Source organism: Poromitra crassiceps (assembly GCF_964638095.1).
Source record: "Poromitra crassiceps genome assembly, chromosome: 6".
Classification (NCBI taxonomy): domain Eukaryota; kingdom Metazoa; phylum Chordata; class Actinopteri; order Beryciformes; family Melamphaidae; genus Poromitra; species Poromitra crassiceps.
This window is the reverse complement of record NC_139627.1, coordinates 62,746,547-62,768,161: the sequence shown is the minus strand read 5'-3', so window position 1 is coordinate 62,768,161 and position 21,615 is coordinate 62,746,547. Positions and strand designations below refer to the sequence as shown.

The 21,615-nt window shown below is 45.8% G+C and overlaps 1 protein-coding gene across 2 annotated transcripts in view; it reads right to left on the bottom strand.

Moving 5' to 3' along the window:
• itprid2 (ITPR interacting domain containing 2) overlaps positions 1-21,615 on the bottom strand; it is a 108,794-nt gene that overhangs the window by 12,246 nt on the left and 74,933 nt on the right. For both annotated transcript variants that reach the window (XM_083639327.1, XM_083639328.1), the window contains 9 exons: positions 19,698-19,901; positions 19,038-19,353; positions 18,595-18,735; positions 18,013-18,243; positions 12,359-13,210; positions 7,380-7,522; positions 6,718-6,777; positions 2,667-2,791; positions 1,718-1,832 (listed from right to left, as the gene is read on the bottom strand). In XM_083639327.1, coding sequence (XP_083495453.1) covers positions 1,718-1,832; positions 2,667-2,791; positions 6,718-6,777; positions 7,380-7,522; positions 12,359-13,210; positions 18,013-18,243; positions 18,595-18,735; positions 19,038-19,353; positions 19,698-19,901 — 2,187 coding nt within the window. The remainder of the gene's footprint in view (positions 1-1,717; positions 1,833-2,666; positions 2,792-6,717; positions 6,778-7,379; positions 7,523-12,358; positions 13,211-18,012; positions 18,244-18,594; positions 18,736-19,037; positions 19,354-19,697; positions 19,902-21,615) is intronic.

Here is a 21,615-nt window from a genome sequence, read left to right as displayed (position 1 = left end):
AACCATGTAACAGCAAGATCTAAAACAAACCACGTAACAGCCAGACCTAAAACCCCGTAACAGCCAGATCTGAAACCATGTAACAACCAGATCTAAAACCACGTAACAGCCAGATCTAAAACCATGTAACAGCCAGATCTAAAACAAACCACGTAACAGCCAGATCTAAAACCACGTAACAGCCAGATCTAAAACCATGTAACAGCCAGATCTAAAACCATGTAACAGCCAGATCTAAAACCATGTAACAGCCAGATCTAAAACAAACCACGTAACAGCCAGATCTAAAACCACGTAACAGCCAGATCTAAAACAAACCACGTAACAGCCAGACCTAAAACCCCGTAACAGCCAGATCTGAAACCATGTAACAACCAGATCTAAAACCACGTAACAGCCAGATCTAAAACCCCGTAACAGCCAGATCTAAAACCACGTAACAGCCAGATCTAAAACCATGTAACAGCCAGACCTAAAACCCCGTAACAGCCAGATCTAAAACCACGTAACAGCCAGATCTAAAACCATGTAACAGCCAGATCTAAAACAAACCACGTAACAGCCAGATCTAAAACCACGTAACAGCCAGATCTAAAACAAACCACGTAACAGCCAGACCTAAAACCCCGTAACAGCCAGATCTGAAACCACGTAACAACCAGATCTAAAACCACGTAACAGCCAGATCTAAAACAAACCACGTAACAGCCAGACCTAAAACCCCGTAACAGCCAGATCTGAAACCATGTAACAACCAGATCTAAAACCACGTAACAGCCAGATCTAAAACCCCGTAACAGCCAGATCTAAAACCACGTAACAGCCAGATCTGAAACCACGTAACAACCAGATCTAAAACCACGTACCAGCCAGATCTAAAACCACGTAACAGCAGAGTTCTAAAACAACGTAACAGCCAGACCTAAAACCACTTAACAGCCAGATCTAATTAAGCAATATGACACGAGAGGGTGTGATGTACTGTAATATCATCACGGCTGTGTCACAGGCAGCCGTGATGATATCCAGTACAACATGTACTCAAGTGTGATCATGCTTTTATACAACAGTTGTACAGCTGCTCATGCGCGATTATACGTTGGTGCACTGGCTGCACGTGCAACCCCTAGTGGCCAGATGATTATTGTTTTTATTTTTTTACCTTTTATTTATACAGGGGGAGTCTCACTGAGAGAAATGCTCTCTTTTTCAGGAGTGCCCTGTTCAGAATGTGTTGTCATATCCTACTATAGCATTCAGTGTCTCCTATACAGTTATCTATCTGTGGAGGTACACCACAATAAATTTTGAGCACCACAAATAGATTTTGACTGCCACATATTAATTTCAAGTAGTTGACTGCAAACACCTGCTTTAGGAGCCCACTACATGGTGCTCTGAGGCCCACCAGTGGGCCACGGTTCAGTGGTTGGGAAACACTATCATGCAGATAGAATAGGCTATATAAGGAGACAATTATTTTGTCATCACTGTAAAGCCACAGCATAGTGAAGAGGATATTAATGTGATGTGTGTAGTTCTTCATATCTACTAGCCTCTTCATTTTGCTCTCAGAGTGCCCCAGATTAATGCATTTTATTTTAAAATTTACAAAATTTCTTTATCCCCCCCCTATCGGAGTAATATTGACTTCTGGGTGGTGCAACCCCTGTTTGGAAGGGCTAGAATCGCCTATGTAGCTGCTAATGTTAGCTACCGTGTGGTGTGTGTGTTGGGTCAGCTCTGTCAGTCTGTCCTCCAGTTGTTGTTCCAGCTCCTGTAGCTCCTCCCTGACCTCTGACCTCAGAGCCTGCAGCTGCTCCGCCTCCAGCCTGAGCGCACGCGAACACACGCGCACACACACACACACACACACACACACACACACACACACACACAGACACACACACACACACACACGGTTAGAACATTGAGTGTATAAAAGATGAATGATGCATCTCCACTTCCTACCGCTGGGCAAAAGCGAAGCCAAAATATCTGGTTCCAGTAAAGGGCCATCTTGGTTGTGTGACGTCATTTGGAGGCAGAGTCTGTGCAGTAGAGTCTGGCCACGCCTTCTCAGTCGTGCGGCCGTCTGACGTATTTTTTTTATTTTTTTATAGAACGGTAAACATACAAGACAAACAGGCTCAGACACAGGAAAAGAACTAATAATAATAAAAAGTAAAACAAATAATAATAATAATAGTCTGACGGAGGTTTTAGAGTGGCTGTCACAGCTGTCAATCAGCCCTTTTTATATCATCAAGTAACTCATTAAAAATAAACTTATCCAAAAAATGAGCACTTGAAAGTACATTAGTGTGATATGAACTACCAGCCTAATCTCAATTCTTTTTTTAAACATTGGTCCACGGCCTAAAAATGTTTCTATGTCACAATTTCGGCAAAGAAACTGTTAAATGGAAACGTTTGTTTTTGTTGTTGTTTTTTTGGGGGGTGGCCAAACTCCCATACTCACAGTGGACAGAGTCACGCTGACCACATTTTTAGATGGTCCATGGTTAGACTTACTTGACAGCATTACTCTTAGTAGATTTAGTTGAGACTACTGTAGGAGACATACGTGTGTGTTTGTGTGTGTGTGTGTGTGTGTGTGTGTGTGTGTGTGTGTGTGTGTGCCTGGGTGCGCGTGTGTGTGTTACCTGTCGGCAGGACTCAGGTGTGTGTAGACCAGTGCCTGCTGTCGGATGATTGAGAGCTCCAGGTCCATCATGTGATCACGGAATAAATTCAAACTCCGCCTCTTCTGCTGTAACTCGCCCACGGACTAAAAGAAAGAGAGAGAGATAGACAGATACAAACAATGATAATAATAGTCGCAAGCAGCAATAATCGGGCTCCAATGACGTTGCAAAAACTCACAAAATTGGAACATTTTTAGAGCAGAGGACCATGTTGCTGATTATGAGATATCAACTTTTTTGTGAGTTTTGGTCTTACAGTTTTAGCACGTCTTCTTCTGTTCCACCGTAAAACCAAACAGAAGAAGAAGAAGAAATTGTGGTAACGCTTTATATTAAGGTTCTATTAATAAGCGTTAATTAATAGGTAATAAGGCTCTTATAAGGTGCTTATTAACACTATTATTATGTTAATAATACTATATAAGTGTTAATAATCGCATTATAAACATATTTATTGGTAGCTTATAAGACATTTATAAGCACTTTATAACCACCTTTACTAGCTGGTTTTGTTACTTTATTAAGCCTAATAGTTTGTTATTACCTTATTAGCAGTTAACTATGCACTTATTAACAGTTAACTATGCTTTTAAGGAGTTGGCTAATAGCATTGGCTGAAGTTTTGCAATGAAAGCTAGAGCAGTTTCTTGAAATGCATTCTAACGAGCAGAAATATTCACATAAAACAACACAGCGTATTGCTGGTAGTGGCCGTGACACCGGCGCTGCCCTACTGGGGCAATGGGTTAGTTAGAGAGACTATCCAGGGGGGGATGCAGGATTGCAGCCAAACACCCTCTTGAGGCAGCGGATCTGCTAGGCCCAGTTGTCTCAGCCATTCCAGCCTGATGTCCGGGTCTCCGGGAAACTGGTGCACTCCACACCGGTGTAGCTTTTGCACGCGGGAACACAACACTTTCGACCCATGACTATCCCTAACCTGTCCCTGGCCACTAAACTCAACTCAACAAACATTTATTTTTTATTTATTTTACAAACACACAACCTAGGCTATCTGACGTACTCTAAAACTAAACCTAAACTACTAAATACTACAAACACACAACTACAATGTACACTATGCACTCTAATCAAAACAATCTCTCTATCTCTATTCAGCAATTCTCCAGACTCCATACAAGGCCCAGCGTGGTGTGCAGGCACTTTTATGCGAGGGGCCTAGGCGTGAGAGATGGGCGGGCTGGGTTTGGTGATGTCACTGATCAAGAGCTCAGCCAATAGAAAGAGAGGGAAATTTGAGCCTAACGCCTTTTTGCCTTTTAGGGATGTATGGAACTGCATAGGTATGTGAGAAGAGATGAGGAATTACTCAGATTTACAGTAAATGTCAGGACTTTGACCTGGATTCATCAAGAACACAGCTCATTTCCAATATATATTGATTTTTAGCAGAAAAAAGTGTTGAGTATCTCTTTAAGTTAGCTACTGTTAGCTAACTAACGCCTTGCTACATCAAGAGGAGTTAGCCTAATGTCAGATCACCAACTTCCTTGCTATGGTACCGTTAAAGGGGTTTGAAAATGGACAGATGGGTTGGTTGCTGACATAATAGATGACATGAATTATCGTTTGCCAGAAATAACCAATAAAAAATATGAATAACAAAGAGACATTAGTGGCCAAACACACCATACGTCAAAGCCATGCTGAACTGAAGCTTGAGGCATGCTCTAGCTGATCTGACGCTTAACCGGTCACACCAGGAGCAGTCTCTTTTCCTCTGTGCTGGGCTCAGAGCTGCTGCTCTGGCCCCTCCCACCCCTCACAAATTGCATTGACTGCCTGCCAGGAGCAGGCAGCTCGAGATCAGCGCGCAGCATGCTTGGAAAATAGAACAGAATCTATTGGTTGGTTCGGCGCAGCGTGGAATCAGCATGGCGTGGCGTGCGGCCGGTGTGAACGGATTCGCCTGTTAACAAGGACGCTGAATTGAAACTGCGTGGCTTTGGCGTGGCTTCGGCGTATAGTGTGAACGGGCACTTAGGCTAAGTCATCTTGATGTATATGTTAGCTAGTGTTTTGCTAACATTAGCTAACTTAAGATGTGACTATACAATGTAATGTGTCTGTGAAGATTGTGATACCAATGTAATATGACTTGGTGATGTTAGCTTCGAACAGACGTGTCCTTGGTCATATCTTGTATAGACAAGTTTCCTGGGCCGTTCCTAGGGCGGCGCCATAGCAGCCTTTCGTGTCGCCGGCTTCCGTTTAAGTCCACATTACGTCCACAGCAGCAAGCACGAAGAAGAAGGCAGCAGCCGAAATATCCAAACTTTTTTACAACGATCGATAACATCAGCTACACTAACGTTAGCAGACGTTATTAACAATGGGTTATTCTGGAACACATTGTGCAGTGCGTGGCTGTCACAAAACACAGTGCGCGTTTCCATCCACTGCTATTTTGCGAATTATAGAGCTGACAATCACCTCGTGTTTGAGGCTGTCTGAGCTGCTGATCAGCTGCTAGACCCGATATACAGCTCTGTTAAACACATCTAACGTTATTAATTTAAAGTTTCTTGATGATCTACAAGTAGACAAAGGTAGCCTACCATAACGCCATTTCTGGATTACCAGGTGCGACTCGGCAAACTAACGTTATAATCCCAACCCGATCTCCCAATTTTTTTTTTAAATAGCAACGTTTGTGGACCAACGTTGCTATGTTACAATTTCGTCTCCGAAATTGTAAAATGGTAAGCCACGGAGCAGATAGTAGGTGAATACAATTTCATTCAAGTCTAGAAGTGAGTCGCCTTAAAGTTAATATCCCAGTCTTCTTCTGTTTACCACGGCGGGTATTGTGCTGCGTATTTACCATGATTTACCATGTGTAGCCCTATTGTGTGGAGGCTACACACGGCATGTCATGTTTTGCAGTGATCAAGGCAAACTGGGTGTGGAGAGACACCTAACGTTAGTCTGGCTGACTGTGACAGAGGAGAGGACAGTAACCTAAGTCTGACTGACTGTGAGAGAGGAGAGGACTGTCACTGTAACCTAACATTAGTCTGACTGACTGTGACAGAAGAGAGGACAGTAACATATTATGTTACTGTCCTCTCCTCTCTCACAGTCAGTCAGACTAACGTTATGTTACATAACGTTAGTCTGACTGACTGTGAGAGAGGAGAGGACTGTAACCTAACGTTAGTCTGACTGTGAGAGAGGAGAGTACTGTCACTGTAACCTAACATTAGTCTGACTGACTGTGACAGAGGAGAGGACTGTAACCTACGTTACGTTAGTCTGGCTGACGCTTCGGAGCTTATGAGATAGTTCATTGCGTTGCCGTCCACCGCCATTGATTCCTCAAAATACGCTATAATCCTGCCTGTAGTTACGTTCGGCCATTTACACATATTATCTTCCCATGTGTCCACTGTCAACGGGTGTGAGATAGACACTCTTTCATTAGATAGGAGACTCGCAGAATGAACCCAAGTTTGCATTTTTTCGGCGGTCGCTATGGCTACTACGGTAGTACGTTACGCTTCTCCGTATTCACAAACACCGGAACCGACAGACACGATCGCGGCCGAGTCCGGAAGCAAACCGGAAGTGCCCAGGAAACTTGTCTATAACAGGAAAGGGGAAAGTTGACCGAGGTTCTGCAGGGTACCAAGCTTGCTCAAATGTTATTGGAGCACAGAGTGAAAAGGGGTGGGGCTTAGGAAAGGTAAATTGTTCATTTCTTGAGAGAAAATGATCAGCTGTGTGTTTTGAGTCCATCTCAACCTGGACAGACTGTTTGTTCTCAAGTTCTTCAGAGGCTCCTCCTCTCCAAGAGAACCTGGAAAGAACTTTCTCTACGAGACATTGTTGACCTGGACTTCTTGGGCATACATTGGCGGCCATGTAAATAACAGCATGCAGGTGAGTGAGACACGTAACGCTGTGTAGGAATATTGAAGAACACGGGAAGCATGTGTACAGTAAGCTGTTGGAGCGATGAGGGGTGTAGAGGGGAGTGTAGGCCTACCTCGAGGCTGGGCAGGGCTGCTCTGTGATCATTGAACATGTCTGGAGTGTCGGCTGAGTTCTAGAGAAAGAGGAAGTGATGTCAGAGCTGGAGTTGCCTCAGCCCAGAGTTTGCTTTTTATTTTATTTAATCTTTATTTCTCCAGGGAGGATCTTTGAGAGCAGGCTCTCTTTTTCAAGGAGACCCTGATTACAGAAATACAACAAATACAATTATAATTACAGTTACAAAATTACGGCACGTATAAAACTTGCACAGATCACAGATGCAGACAAACAAGAGGGCTACTTAAAGCAGTTGAACGTGTGGGCTCTGTTTGTTTCTCTGTCTGTCCCATGTCCCACTGTGATGTCATAAATGACATCATCAGTTATGTCATAAATGCCACTGTGCCATCATCAGTGATGTCATAAACAATTGTGCCATCATCAGTGATGTCATAAACCACTGATGACATCAGTCATAGGAGAGGAGAGGGAGAGAGAGGGGGGAGAGACTGAGGGAGAGAGAGGGGGAGAGAGACTGAGGGAGACACGCGCCAATAGGGCAGGCAAGGCCACACAGCAACCGAGCTGCGGGCAAGGTGTTTACTTCAGACCAATATGGCAGCTACAATCACCTGTACTTTCAGTTTACTTGACACCAGTAATACCAATAATCACCTGGTTCAGGTTCCGTACGGTCCCTCTGATGTCATGCAGAACTCTCCTCAGCTGCATCTCCGTGTTGGACGGGCCCTGGAGCCCAGCAAAGAGAGCGTGTCTTGGGCTGTGACCCGGGGCCAGGCCTAGGAGGGAGCCTGGATCTGGAGAAGGACCAAGTCCATGGAGGAGAGACTTCTCAGTATTACCGAAAAGAAAGCCATTATTACTGGCTCGCTAGCTGCTAATGTTAGCTACAGATCACTAGCTTCTAACATTAGCTATAGATCACTAGCTGCTAAGCATTAGCTACAGATTGCTAGCCACTAAATTTAGCTACATATTGTTATTTGCAAACATTATAGAGATCGCTAGCTGCTAACGTTAGCTACAGATTGCTAACTGCTAACATGTTAGCTGCAGACCCTTCTGAGTGTGGGTCAGCCTGTTATATTTGCATATTTTAATATTTATAGAATCCCAAATTTCTCATGTGATCCTAGCCAGGGATGTCAACCAATAACCGTTTAACCGATAACCGACCGTTTCAACCTTAAAGGAACAGCTCATTCTAAAATCGTTATTATAATAACTAGAAAACAACATGGAAGATAATGCTTCTCTTGCAATAGAATGTGTCACACTGTCACAAACTAAATGTTTGTTGCATGGTGAAAGAAAAATAAAGTATACAATCTATTTCTTAAATAACTCATGCTCAATGGTCCCTAAACTTATGTAATCTTATGTACCCCTGTTTTGCCATGCCAGTAGTAGTCTACCCCCTCACTCATGCGTGTTGATTCTGCTAAATTTGTTATTCAGGAGCAATTTTTTTTTTTTTTTTTTACGATATCATTTTTTTCTGACGATATCGATATCGTGACGTTTCGATATCGCGATATATCGTGCGACGAAATATCGTGACACCCCTAGAAGGCAGACATCTCTGCGGCCGATATCTCCAAAGCTGAGGCAACTATCCCAAAACTATATAGATGGATAAATAGCACTACAGGTGAGAGGAAAAAAAATGTAGTTTGGATTTTAGGGTGAGGTGTCACCCAACAGACAAGGGGAGGCATCTCGCCTGCCTAAGGGCTCATTATACTCGAGCAAGGCACCCTGCCTACGTCCTCCTCATGTGCAGACAGGCAGACACAGAGCATATACCCTGCCTACTGTCCTCATGTGCAGACAGGCAGACACAGAGCATATACCCTGCCTACTGTCCTCCTCATGTGCAGACCGGCAGACACAGAGCATATACCCTGCCTACTGTCCTCATGTGCAGACAGGCAGACACAGAGCATATACCCTGCCTACTGTCCTCCTCATGTGCAGACAGGCAGACACAGAGCATATACCCTGCCTACTGTCCTCCTCATGTGCAGACAGGCAGACACAGAGCATATACCCTGCCTACTGTCCTCCTCATGTGCAGACAGGCAGACACAGAGCACCCTGCCTACGTCCTCCTCATGTGCAGACAGGCAGACACAGAGCATATACCCTGCCTACTGTCCTCCTCATGTGCAGACAGGCAGACACAGAGCATATACCCTGCCTACTGTCCTCCTCATGTGCAGACAGGCAGACACAGAGCATATACCCTGCCTACTGTCCTCCTCATGTGCAGACAGGCAGACACAGAGCATATACCCTGCCTACTGTCCTCCTCATGTGCAGACAGGTAGACACAGAGCATATACCCTGCCTACTGTCCTCCTCATGTGCAGACAGGCAGACACAGAGCATATACCCTGCCTACGTCCTCCTCATGTGCAGACAGGCAGACACAGAGCATATACCCTGCCTACTGTCCTCATGTGCAGACAGGCAGACACAGAGCATATACCCTGCCTACTGTCCTCCTCATGTGCAGACAGGCAGACACAGAGCATATACCCTGCCTACTGTCCTCCTCATGTGCAGACAGGCAGACACAGAGCATATACCCTGCCTACTGTCCTCCTCATGTGCAGACAGGCAGACACAGAGCATATACCCTGCCTACTGTCCTCCTCATGTGCAGACAGGCAGACACAGAGCATATACCCTGCCTACGTCCTCCTCATGTGCAGACAGGCAGACACAGAGCACCCTGCCTACTGTCCTCCTCATGTGCAGACAGGCAGACACAGAGCATATACCCTGCCTACTGTCCTCCTCATGTGCAGACAGGCAGACACAGAGCATATACCCTGCCTACTGTCCTCATGTGCAGACAGGCAGACACAGAGCATATACCCTGCCTACTGTCCTCCTCATGTGCAGACAGGCAGACACAGAGCACCCTGCCTACGTCCTCCTCATGTGCAGACAGGCAGACACAGAGCATATACCCTGCCTACTGTCCTCCTCATGTGCAGACAGGCAGACACAGAGCATATACCCTGCCTACTGTCCTCCTCATGTGCAGACAGGCAGACACAGAGCATATACCCTGCCTACTGTCCTCCTCATGTGCAGACAGGCAGACACAGAGCATATACCCTGCCTACTGTCCTCCTCATGTGCAGACAGGCAGACACAGAGCATATACCCTGCCTACTGTCCTCCTCATGTGCAGACAGGCAGACACAGAGCACCCTGCCTACGTCCTCCTCATGTGCAGACAGGCAGACACAGAGCATATACCCTGCCTACTGTCCTCCTCATGTGCAGACAGGCAGACACAGAGCATATACCCTGCCTACGTCCTCATGTGCAGACAGGCAGACACAGAGCATATACCCTGCCTACTGTCCTCCTCATGTGCAGACCGGCAGACACAGAGCATATACCCTGCCTACTGTCCTCATGTGCAGACAGGCAGACACAGAGCATATACCCTGCCTACTGTCCTCCTCATGTGCAGACAGGCAGACACAGAGCATATACCCTGCCTACTGTCCTCCTCATGTGCAGACAGGCAGACACAGAGCATATACCCTGCCTACTGTCCTCCTCATGTGCAGACAGGCAGACACAGAGCACCCTGCCTACGTCCTCCTCATGTGCAGACAGGCAGACACAGAGCATATACCCTGCCTACTGTCCTCCTCATGTGCAGACAGGCAGACACAGAGCATATACCCTGCCTACTGTCCTCCTCATGTGCAGACAGGCAGACACAGAGCATATACCCTGCCTACTGTCCTCCTCATGTGCAGACAGGCAGACACAGAGCATATACCCTGCCTACTGTCCTCCTCATGTGCAGACAGGCAGACACAGAGCATATACCCTGCCTACTGTCCTCCTCATGTGCAGACAGGTAGACACAGAGCATATACCCTGCCTACTGTCCTCCTCATGTGCAGACAGGCAGACACAGAGCATATACCCTGCCTACGTCCTCCTCATGTGCAGACAGGCAGACACAGAGCATATACCCTGCCTACTGTCCTCATGTGCAGACAGGCAGACACAGAGCATATACCCTGCCTACTGTCCTCCTCATGTGCAGACAGGCAGACACAGAGCATATACCCTGCCTACTGTCCTCCTCATGTGCAGACAGGCAGACACAGAGCATATACCCTGCCTACTGTCCTCCTCATGTGCAGACAGGCAGACACAGAGCATATACCCTGCCTACTGTCCTCCTCATGTGCAGACAGGCAGACACAGAGCATATACCCTGCCTACGTCCTCCTCATGTGCAGACAGGCAGACACAGAGCACCCTGCCTACTGTCCTCCTCATGTGCAGACAGGCAGACACAGAGCATATACCCTGCCTACTGTCCTCCTCATGTGCAGACAGGCAGACACAGAGCATATACCCTGCCTACTGTCCTCATGTGCAGACAGGCAGACACAGAGCATATACCCTGCCTACTGTCCTCCTCATGTGCAGACAGGCAGACACAGAGCACCCTGCCTACGTCCTCCTCATGTGCAGACAGGCAGACACAGAGCATATACCCTGCCTACTGTCCTCCTCATGTGCAGACAGGCAGACACAGAGCATATACCCTGCCTACTGTCCTCCTCATGTGCAGACAGGCAGACACAGAGCATATACCCTGCCTACTGTCCTCCTCATGTGCAGACAGGTAGACACAGAGCATATACCCTGCCTACTGTCCTCCTCATGTGCAGACAGGTAGACACAGAGCATATACCCTGCCTACTGTCCTCCTCATGTGCAGACAGGCAGACACAGAGCATGTACCCTGCCTACTGTCCTCCTCATGTGCAGACAGGCAGACACAGAGCATATACCCTGCCTACTGTCCTCCTCATGTGCAGACCGGCAGACACAGAGCATATACCCTGCCTACGTCCTCCTCATGTGCAGACAGGCAGACACAGAGCATATACCCTGCCTACTGTCCTCCTCATGTGCAGACAGGCAGACACAGAGCATATACCCTGCCTACTGTCCTCATGTGCAGACAGGCAGACACAGAGCATATACCCTGCCTACTGTCCTCCTCATGTGCAGACAGGCAGACACAGAGCATATACCCTGCCTACTGTCCTCATGTGCAGACAGGCAGACACAGAGCATATACCCTGCCTACTGTCCTCCTCATGTGCAGACAGGCAGACACAGAGCATATACCCTGCCTACTGTCCTCATGTGCAGACAGGCAGACACAGAGCACCCTGCCTACGTCCTCCTCATGTGCAGACAGGCAGACACAGAGCATATACCCTTCCTACATATACCCTGCCTACATATATCCTGCCTACGCAGTCAGTGCACCCTGCTGCCTGGTGTCATCCGCTGAAACGCATGCCCCGCACCGCACGGGAAAATGTGAATAAGTGTTGCACCAACTTCCCCAGCCAGGGGAATGCATTAGGCTATAAATAGTCAATTTTAATCTTGTTGGGTATTTCGGTTAATGATCGGTTAATGAGCGTCGGTTGTCAGTCAGGGGGGAAAAAATCACTTTCGCCATCCCTTCTCAGATCTTTTTTTTTTTTTTTTACTTTTGCTGTACAGTAAGAAAACCTTAAACAAAATATGAATCATAGCAGAGTGTTTTTACACTACATATAGACCTGTTAGGGAGCCTGGAGCCGGAGGAGGACCAAGCCCATGGAAGAGGGCGTATCCCGGGGCCGAGGCGGGGCGCTGGGTCAGGCCCGGGGTGGGGGGGAAGACTGGTGCGTGGGGCTGCTGGTTGTAACTGTGGTTACTGTGGTAGGGCGGGGCGTTCGGGGTGAGGTAAGGTGATTGGTGAGTGTACAGACCAATAGGCAGTTGAGGATGATGACTGTATGGACCAATAGGCAGCTGGGGATGGTGATAGGGAGTTCCAGTGTAATGCAGGTTGCTCAGACTCGGATGGTGAACATTGGAGAAGCTGGGGATTGTGGGAGTACTAGGCTGGTGCAGGCAGCCTAGACTGCTGTGATGAGGCAGGGGGGGGCTGTGGTGGTAAAGGTTAGGAAGGCTAGTGTGTGGGTGGAGCGGGTGGGGGTGGAGAGGGTGGGGCTGGGGGTGCTGTGGAGGGTTTGGGGTACAGGCGTTAGGGTTGAGGCTCGGGTTAGGATAGGGGAACATGATTGGCCTTGAGTTCCGACTGGGCTGGCTCTGATTTGTGTTTGTGTTGTGATGTAACTGGTTGGAGAAGAGATCGGGGACACTCTGGGTGCTCCAGGAGTGGGCGTGGCCTCCCAGTGACCTCTCCAGCGAATCGGGAGGTGGACTGGGGCTCTGCAGTGAATAGGATGATCGCAACAAGCGACGCGGGATGGGCAAAGGGCACAGAGGGGCGGGAGCTTCTGCGTGAGGCCTTGGTGATTGGCTGTTAGTGTGAGAGGAGGCAGGGTTTATGATCAAAGTAGACAGGCAGCTGGTTAGTCCCGCCTCCTCCTCATCCTCTTCCTCCTTTTCCTCTTCCTCGCCTCCTAGAGATTAACAACAGCAAGAACCAGTTTAGGCTACACGTGATATCCTGTTGGCTACACGTGATATCCTGTTGGCTACACGTGATATCCTGTTGGCTACATGTGATATCTTGTTGGCTACATGTGATATCCTGTTGGCTACATGTGATATCCTGTTGGCTACACGTGATATCCTGTTGGCTACATGTGATATCCTGTTGGCTACACGTGATATCCTGTTGGCTACATGTGATATCCTGTTGGCTACATGTGATATCCTGTTGGCTACATGTGATATCTTGTTGGCTAGACATGATTTCCTGTTGGCTACATGTGATATCTTGTTGGCTACATGTGATTTCCTGTTGGCTACATGTGATATCTTGTTGGCTACACGTGATATCCTGTTGGCTACATGTGATTTCCTGTTGGCTACATGTGATTTCCTGTTGGCTACATGTGATTTCCTGTTGGCTACATGTGATTTCCTGTTGGCTACATGTGATTTCCTGTTGGCTACACGTGATATCTTGTTGGCTACATGTGATTTCCTGTTGGCTACATGTGATATCTTGTTGGCTACATGTGATTTCCTGTTGGCTACATGTGATTTCCTGTTGGCTACATGTGATTTCCTGTTGGCTACATGTGATTTCCTGTTGGCTACATGTGATTTCCTGTTGGCTACATGTGATATCTTGTTGGCTACACGTGATATCTTGTTGGCTACACGTGATATCCTGTTGGCTACATGTGATATCCTGTTGGCTACATGTGATATCCTGTTGGCTACACGTGATATCCTGTTGGCTACATGTGATATCCTGTTGGCTAGACATGATATCTTGTTGGCTAGACATGATTTCCTGTTGGCTACATGTGATATCTTGTTGGCTAGACATGATATCTTGTTGGCTACATGTGATTTCCTGTTGGCTACATGTGATATCTTGTTGGCTACACGTGATATCCTGTTGGCTACATGTGATATCCTGTTGGCTACATGTGATATCCTGTTGGCTACACGTGATATCCTGTTGGCTACATGTGATATCCTGTTGGCTACACGTGATATCCTGTTGGCTACACGTGATATCCTGTTGGCTACATGTGATATCTTGTTGGCTAGACATGATATCTTGTTGGCTACACGTGATATCCTGTTGGCTACATGTGATATCTTGTTGGCTACACGTGATATATTGTTGGCTACATGTGATTTCCTGTTGGCTACATGTGATATCTTGTTGGCTACATGTGATTTCCTGTTGGCTACATGTGATATCTTGTTGGCTACACGTGATATCCTGTTGGCTACATGTGATTTCCTGTTGGCTACATGTGATTTCCTGTTGGCTACATGTGATTTCCTGTTGGCTACATGTGATATCTTGTTGGCTACACGTGATATCTTGTTGGCTACACGTGATTTCCTGTTGGCTACATGTGATATCCTGTTGGCTACATGTGATATCCTGTTGGCTACATGTGATTTCCTGTTGGCTACACGTGATATCTTGTTGGCTACATGTGATTTCCTGTTGGCTACATGTGATATCTTGTTGGCTACATGTGATTTCCTGTTGGCTACATGTGATATCCTGTTGGCTACATGTGATATCCTGTTGGCTACATGTGATATCTTGTTGCCTACATGTGATTTCCTGTTGGCTACATGTGATATCTTGTTGGCTACACGTGATATCCTGTTGGCTACATGTGATATCTTGTTGGCTACACGTGATATATTGTTGGCTACATGTGATTTCCTGTTGGCTACATGTGATATCTTGTTGGCTACATGTGATTTCCTGTTGGCTACATGTGATATCTTGTTGGCTACACGTGATATCCTGTTGGCTACATGTGATTTCCTGTTGGCTACATGTGATTTCCTGTTGGCTACATGTGATTTCCTGTTGGCTACATGTGATTTCCTGTTGGCTACATGTGATATCTTGTTGGCTACACGTGATATCTTGTTGGCTACACGTGATTTCCTGTTGGCTACATGTGATATCCTGTTGGCTACATGTGATATCCTGTTGGCTACATGTGATTTCCTGTTGGCTACACGTGATATCTTGTTGGCTACATGTGATTTCCTGTTGGCTACATGTGATATCTTGTTGGCTACATGTGATTTCCTGTTGGCTACATGTGATATCCTGTTGGCTACACGTGATATCCTGTTGGCTACATGTGATATCTTGTTGGCTACATGTGATTTCCTGTTGGCTACATGTGCTATTTGCAGGGGCAATTTTTCCAAAGTTCCCGCAATTTCTCCACAAAAACGGCAAAACAGGAAGTGACAGGATTTCCTTTTTTTATGTTCTTCCCCCCCGATTTCCCCTCCATTTTCTCCCCAATTGTACTTGGCCAATTTTTCCCTCTTCTGCCCTGCCCGCTGCTCCACCCTCTGCCGTTCTGGGGAGAGCCGAGACTAGCACCATGCTTCTTCCGAGACATGCGCAGTAGCCAGCCGCTTCTTTTCACCCGACAGCGGGAACTTCACCAGTAGGACGTAGCATGTGGGAGGATCACGCTATTCCCACCAGTTCCCTTCCGTACCGAACAGGCGCCCCAACCGACCTAGAGGAGGCGCTAGTGCAGCAACCAGGACAAATACCCTCAATCCGGCTTCCCTCCCGCAGACACCAGCCAATCGTGCCTGTATGATTGATTGATTGACTTTATTCTGGACGAAGAACAAAATCCAAGGGATAACATGAAAAAGTGTATACACTTATTTCCATCATGGTCCCTGGTCTTATAAAACATGATATACAGTAACACATAACGTCATATAAACAATACAGAACAGTCAAGGGTATAGAGAACAAGATATACAAACCAAGACAAGATCAAAAACAATTTCACCGAAAGGCTCACACATGACACTAGCTAGCTCAGTAAGAATTTTTTCAGAAGGTTTTTAAAACCATTCAGAGAATTTGCAGATTTACTTTTGTTAGGGATCTTGTTCCACTACCTCCCCCCCTCCCCCCGTATAGAGGAATGTACTTCTCCCAACTTTGCTTTTCAGATTGGGTAATTTCAAATCTGCTACACTAGCCCTCGTGTTCAGGCTATGAATGTCCTGAACAAACTGAAAGCACTTGGTAAATACTGTAATTAGGACAAGGGTCATGTACCGTAATATTTTATGGACCATGATAAGTTTCAACTGTTGAACTCTACTTTCAACGGGGAGCCAATTCAACTCTTTAAAATTCGTTGGGCTAATGTGTGCTCTTGGACTGAGGATAAGGACGACCCTCATTAGTTTGTTTTGGGCTTTTTGGAGCTTATCTTTTGATTATTTTGTTATACCACTGTACCAGAATGTACAGGTGTAGTCATAGTGACATTAAACCACTGTACCAGAATGTACAGGTGTAGTCATAGTGACATTAAACCACTGGACCAGGATGTACAGGTGTAGTCATAGTGACATTAAACCACTGTACCAGGATATACAGGTGTAGTCATAGTGACATTAAACCACTGTACCAGGATATACAGGTGTAGTCATAGTGACATTAAACCACTGTACCAGGATGTACAGGTGTAGTCATAGTGACATTAAACCACTGGACCAGGATGTACAGGTGTAGTCATAGTGACATTAAACCACTGTACCAGGATGTACAGGTGTAGTCATAGTGACATTAAACCACTGTACCAGGATGTACAGGTGTAGTCATAGTGACATTAAACCACTGTACCAGAATGAACAGGTGGAGTCATAGTGACATTAAACCACTGTACCAGGATGTACAGGTGTAGTCATAGTGACATTAAACCACTGTACCAGGATATACAGGTGTAGTCATAGTGACGTTGAACTAAAGACGTAGCTAAAGTACTCTTGCCAAATACTTTGTCCTTGCGTGAATTTTCCCAATGACAGAGATAGCTTCACTCGACATATACTGATCCAATGACTTCCCAGATACGTTACACAACACTTTTCCTGTAACTTAACACCATTCTTAACACCAACTTAACCACCATCTACCGAAAAACTGGGCTGGTTCCTTAGTTTATACTTTGATCCAAAAACAATACATTCAGATTTTCCTAAGTGCAACGATAGCTTATTGTTGCATAACCATGTGCTTACATTATGAAGCTCTTTGCTAAGTGATGCTCTAACAGATTCTAAGCATTCTCCGGTTACAAACAAGGCAGAATCACCAGCATACAGAAATAAAGGACATGAACATAATATACAACAAAAATAATAATGGACCAATAATGCTTCCTTGAGGGACCCCACAGGTAAGGTTTCTGGGCTCAGAGAGTACCCCTCTTATTTCTACCTTTTAGACTCTGTCAGAGAGGTAAGACTGTATCCAGTTCAAGACCTCATCTTGAAAACCTATTGCCTTCAATTAAGATTTGGTGGTTGTATCGACACCCGACCAAGCCAGAGGTAACACGAGGATGTGAACCTGCGCCCCTCGTGTTGGTAGGCAGGGACTCTACTGCTACACTACCCGGACGCCCACGTCAGGATTTCCTCAACTTGCAATTTTTGCCTGTTCTCGCAATTTTACTGCAAAAAAGAAAAAAGAAAAGTTGCCATCAGGTAGTAGTTAGAAAAAAAGAAAGGAAACAAATAATTATATATATATATATATATATATATACGTATTTCCTCCCCCCTCAACTTGCAATGTTTCATGTTCCCGCAATTTCACTGCAAAACAAAAGACAAACAAACAAAACTTCGCAAATTGCATTGCCACTGCAAAGAAACCCTCATTGGAATCCTGGAGGGATTAGTTAACTGCTAAATAAACAAACAAACAAACCTGCATGGTCCTGGCAATATCTGTAGGAGTATGTGGGCGGGGTGCAGGAGGCGGATCCTCGGCCGAAACGGATCTTGACAGAGGAGACGACCGAGGAGGGTGAGAGGAGCGAGCAGGGCAGAGAGAGCGCCCTCTGGAGGGGGAACCTGCCTCTGCCCAGACCCAGGCTCGGGCTCGGCTGCTTCTGTCTGGCTCGGCTCAGAGCGCTCTGGACCGGACCAGGAGGTAGAGCTGCAACCATTAATCGATTAGTCAATCGACAGCAAATTAATCTACAGCTATTTTGATAATCCATTAATCATTTTGAGCCATTTTTTAAGAAAAAAGCCAAAATTCTCTGATTCGAGCTTCTAAAATGTGAATGAATATCTGATGTATTTACTCCTCTGACAGTGAACTGAATATCTTTGGATTGTGGACAAAACAAGACATTCAAGGACATCATATTGGGCTTTGGGAAACACATTTTATAAAACCAAACTACTCATCTATTAATCCAGGAAATAATCAACAGATTCATGGATAATGAAACAAATCCACAGTTTCATGGATAATGAAAATAATGGTTAGTTGCAGGCCTACCGGGAGGACAGGCTGGAACGGGACCATCAACACACTCCGCCTGGGATGTCCCACTCTGACCGGTCTCTCCCTCTGTGTGTGTGTGTGCGGGGGGGTCGGGGTCTGTAGTGGACTGGGTCTGGATCTTGGTGTGTTCGGGTTCTGGAACAAGCAGGTTTATTTATATAGCACTAACTTTCATACATGGAATGCTTCAAAGTGCTGTAAAAAGTCGGGGGAAAGCATATGATAAAAGGGCATAAAAGAATTACAGAAGAAATGTAAAAGTGCATAAAAAGGGGTACACAGGCAATTTAAATTGATTTACATCTAAGTAGCAACATAATATGGCATATGTTTAAGATAAACATTATTTACATACATAAATAATCAATAGAAACCTTTAAGAATTTGAATTTGAAGTGCATAACACTAAACATGATGGAATAAAATAGATAACATACCAAAGGCAGACTGGTTCTGGGTGTGTTCAGCTTCTGGTTCCTGGCCGGTCCTCTCAGCCTGCTGCTGGTTCTGTTTCTCATCGTACTGTGCTCTGATTGGTCCGTTCTCATTGTGCTGTGCTCTCATTGGTCCATTCTCATCGTGCTGTTCTCTCATTGGTCCGTTCTCGTCGTGCTGCGCTCTTATTGATCTGTTCTCATCGTGCTGTGCTCTCATTGGTCCGTTCTCATCACGCTGCTCTCTCATTAGTCCGTTCTCATCGTGCTGTGCTCTCATTGGTCCGTTCCAGTGCAGCTGGTGGACTGATGGTGTCACCTAGGGGTGTGCCATATGTATCACAACAACAAGCATGGCTGAAAGCGGCTCCATGGGGGAGGAGTTAATTCCACAAATGGGCTTGGCTTCAATGGTGGTTTGGTTTCAAAAGAGCATGTACAACAAACCACGATAATATTTGAAGGTAAACCTTGACGTTTATGTTGACATATAAAACTATAAACACAAACAAATAAAACACTTATTTTGTTGCAATTGTATGTTCTTGAAATTAATAATAAAATATCTTTCGGTATTTTTTCATATCGTCAAGAATATAGTTATCGCAGGAATACCCTAAAATATCATGATATTATTTTAGGGCCATATCGCCCACGCCTCACCTGCTCAGAGCTCCCAGCATGCTCCTCCGCTCTTCTAGAACTACACCTGCCATCAGCCTCGGCAGCAGCGTCAGGCTCCTCCTCCTCTCTGCCAATAAGCCTATCGAATGCCGGGTGGTCCAGGGCGAGGGGCGTGGCCACGTCACGTGACGCATGTGATGTCACCGTGGTCTCGCTGTCACAGCTGTCACTGCTCTCCTGCAACTGGAATGACCAAACCAGCAAACAATTAACTTCCATTTTAACAATCAATTACCTGCCAATTAACCACAAACTAATCAGAAACCAGCTCAGTTGATATAATAGATCAACTTTAAAATTCACCCCAAAAAGTTGTGTCATTCTCTCCAGCCCGATGTGAGAACTCCATTCAGTTTGATAGGACACTGTAGCTCCGTCTCAGCCTCATCTGGGCCATCTAAGGCTGTGTGTCCACATAGCAGTTTATTCTCAGGTTCAGCGCCATAGAAGCAACGGTAGGCGGGGCAAGGTGCACAAAAGGCGTCCGTTCCAGAAAGGCACTGGAGTTTTTTTCCCTTCGTCAGAGCGGAGTGCTTTCAAAAGTGACGTGAACTGCTTTTTCCAGCTGGGCAATGGAGAACTAGGACGTTGTAGGCTAATCACTGAATTTATGATACTGTAACAACGATCATAAAGGCAGTATGGATTATACCGCACATGTATTGTAAATATGTGGTAATCTGGTAAGCCTTGCTTGCTCTACAACACTGTATTGTACTTCTAGAAGTGCTAACCTTACATTAACCAGCTGGTTAGTGCGGCTGGTAAGCTAGCAGCAGGTGTTATCATCGGTTTTTATTGTTATTTTTTATTTATTTTGTAGCGGTTGTCAACGTTTACCTCCTTATCTCCTAGACTTTCCTCAGTATCACGTTGTTCCAGAATGTGCTAGCAGCACACTACAGCAGTGCCTTTTAAAGTGGGGTCCATGGACTCCTGGGGGTCTGTGACACATGGTCAGCGGGTCGCAAATTAACGGATTCAACTGATAAAAAAACATCATGTCGTCATGAAATGTTGACGAAAAGTGCATATCTGCATGTAGAGACCACTTGTGTCACGCTGTGCATATCTGCATGTAGAGACCACTTGTGTCACGCTGTGCATATCTGCATGTAGAGACCACTTGTGTCACGCTGTGCAATAAAACAAGTGTAGCTTTGAGCCAATTAATCCCACCTGTTTGTTTCCAGCCAATTGTCATCGGGTACATGATGTCAAGTGTCTGGAGACCCACCCACTTTCGCCATATTCTTTGCTGTCACGCAATGTCTGCGCTGCTGTTTTCTTTGCTGTCACGCAGTGTCTGTGCTGCTGTTGTCTTTGCTGTCACGCAGTGTCTGTGCTGCTGTTGTCTTTGCTGTCACACAGAGCTAAAAGCTGTTGTGTGGTGGGCTGCGCAGACAACAAATGTAAAAAATCGCCAGTTACAGTTTTTTTGTACTCCTGAGCAAAACAAGGAAGCCATTAAGAATTGGCGAGAAGAAAAATGTGGATGTTGCTGTCAATTAAGTAAATTGGAGTGTTCATCTTCCGTATATGCGATATTTTTGTGCAAAACCCGTCCATGCACGCGACATAGGAGAACGCCAGGATTGGACGGGAGTTTGTGTTTTCCCCCGTTTTGGGCGTGGTTTCTGAATGACGACACGCTCCGCAGTGTCTCTATGAACCACAATACATGTAGACCAATTACAATAGTGTTGAGTGTGATGTGCATTAAAAAATGTAGGATGCTTGTTGTAATGATCTTTACAGCATGACGAAGGCTCTTGGGAGCTGAAATGCGTCAGTCTGTTTTAACTTTTGTACAGCCATGGACAAATGAAGGCTTTTAAACTTTTCCATGGAACAGAAATGTTGATGTTGTGACACTTCACATCAAATTCACTGCTGT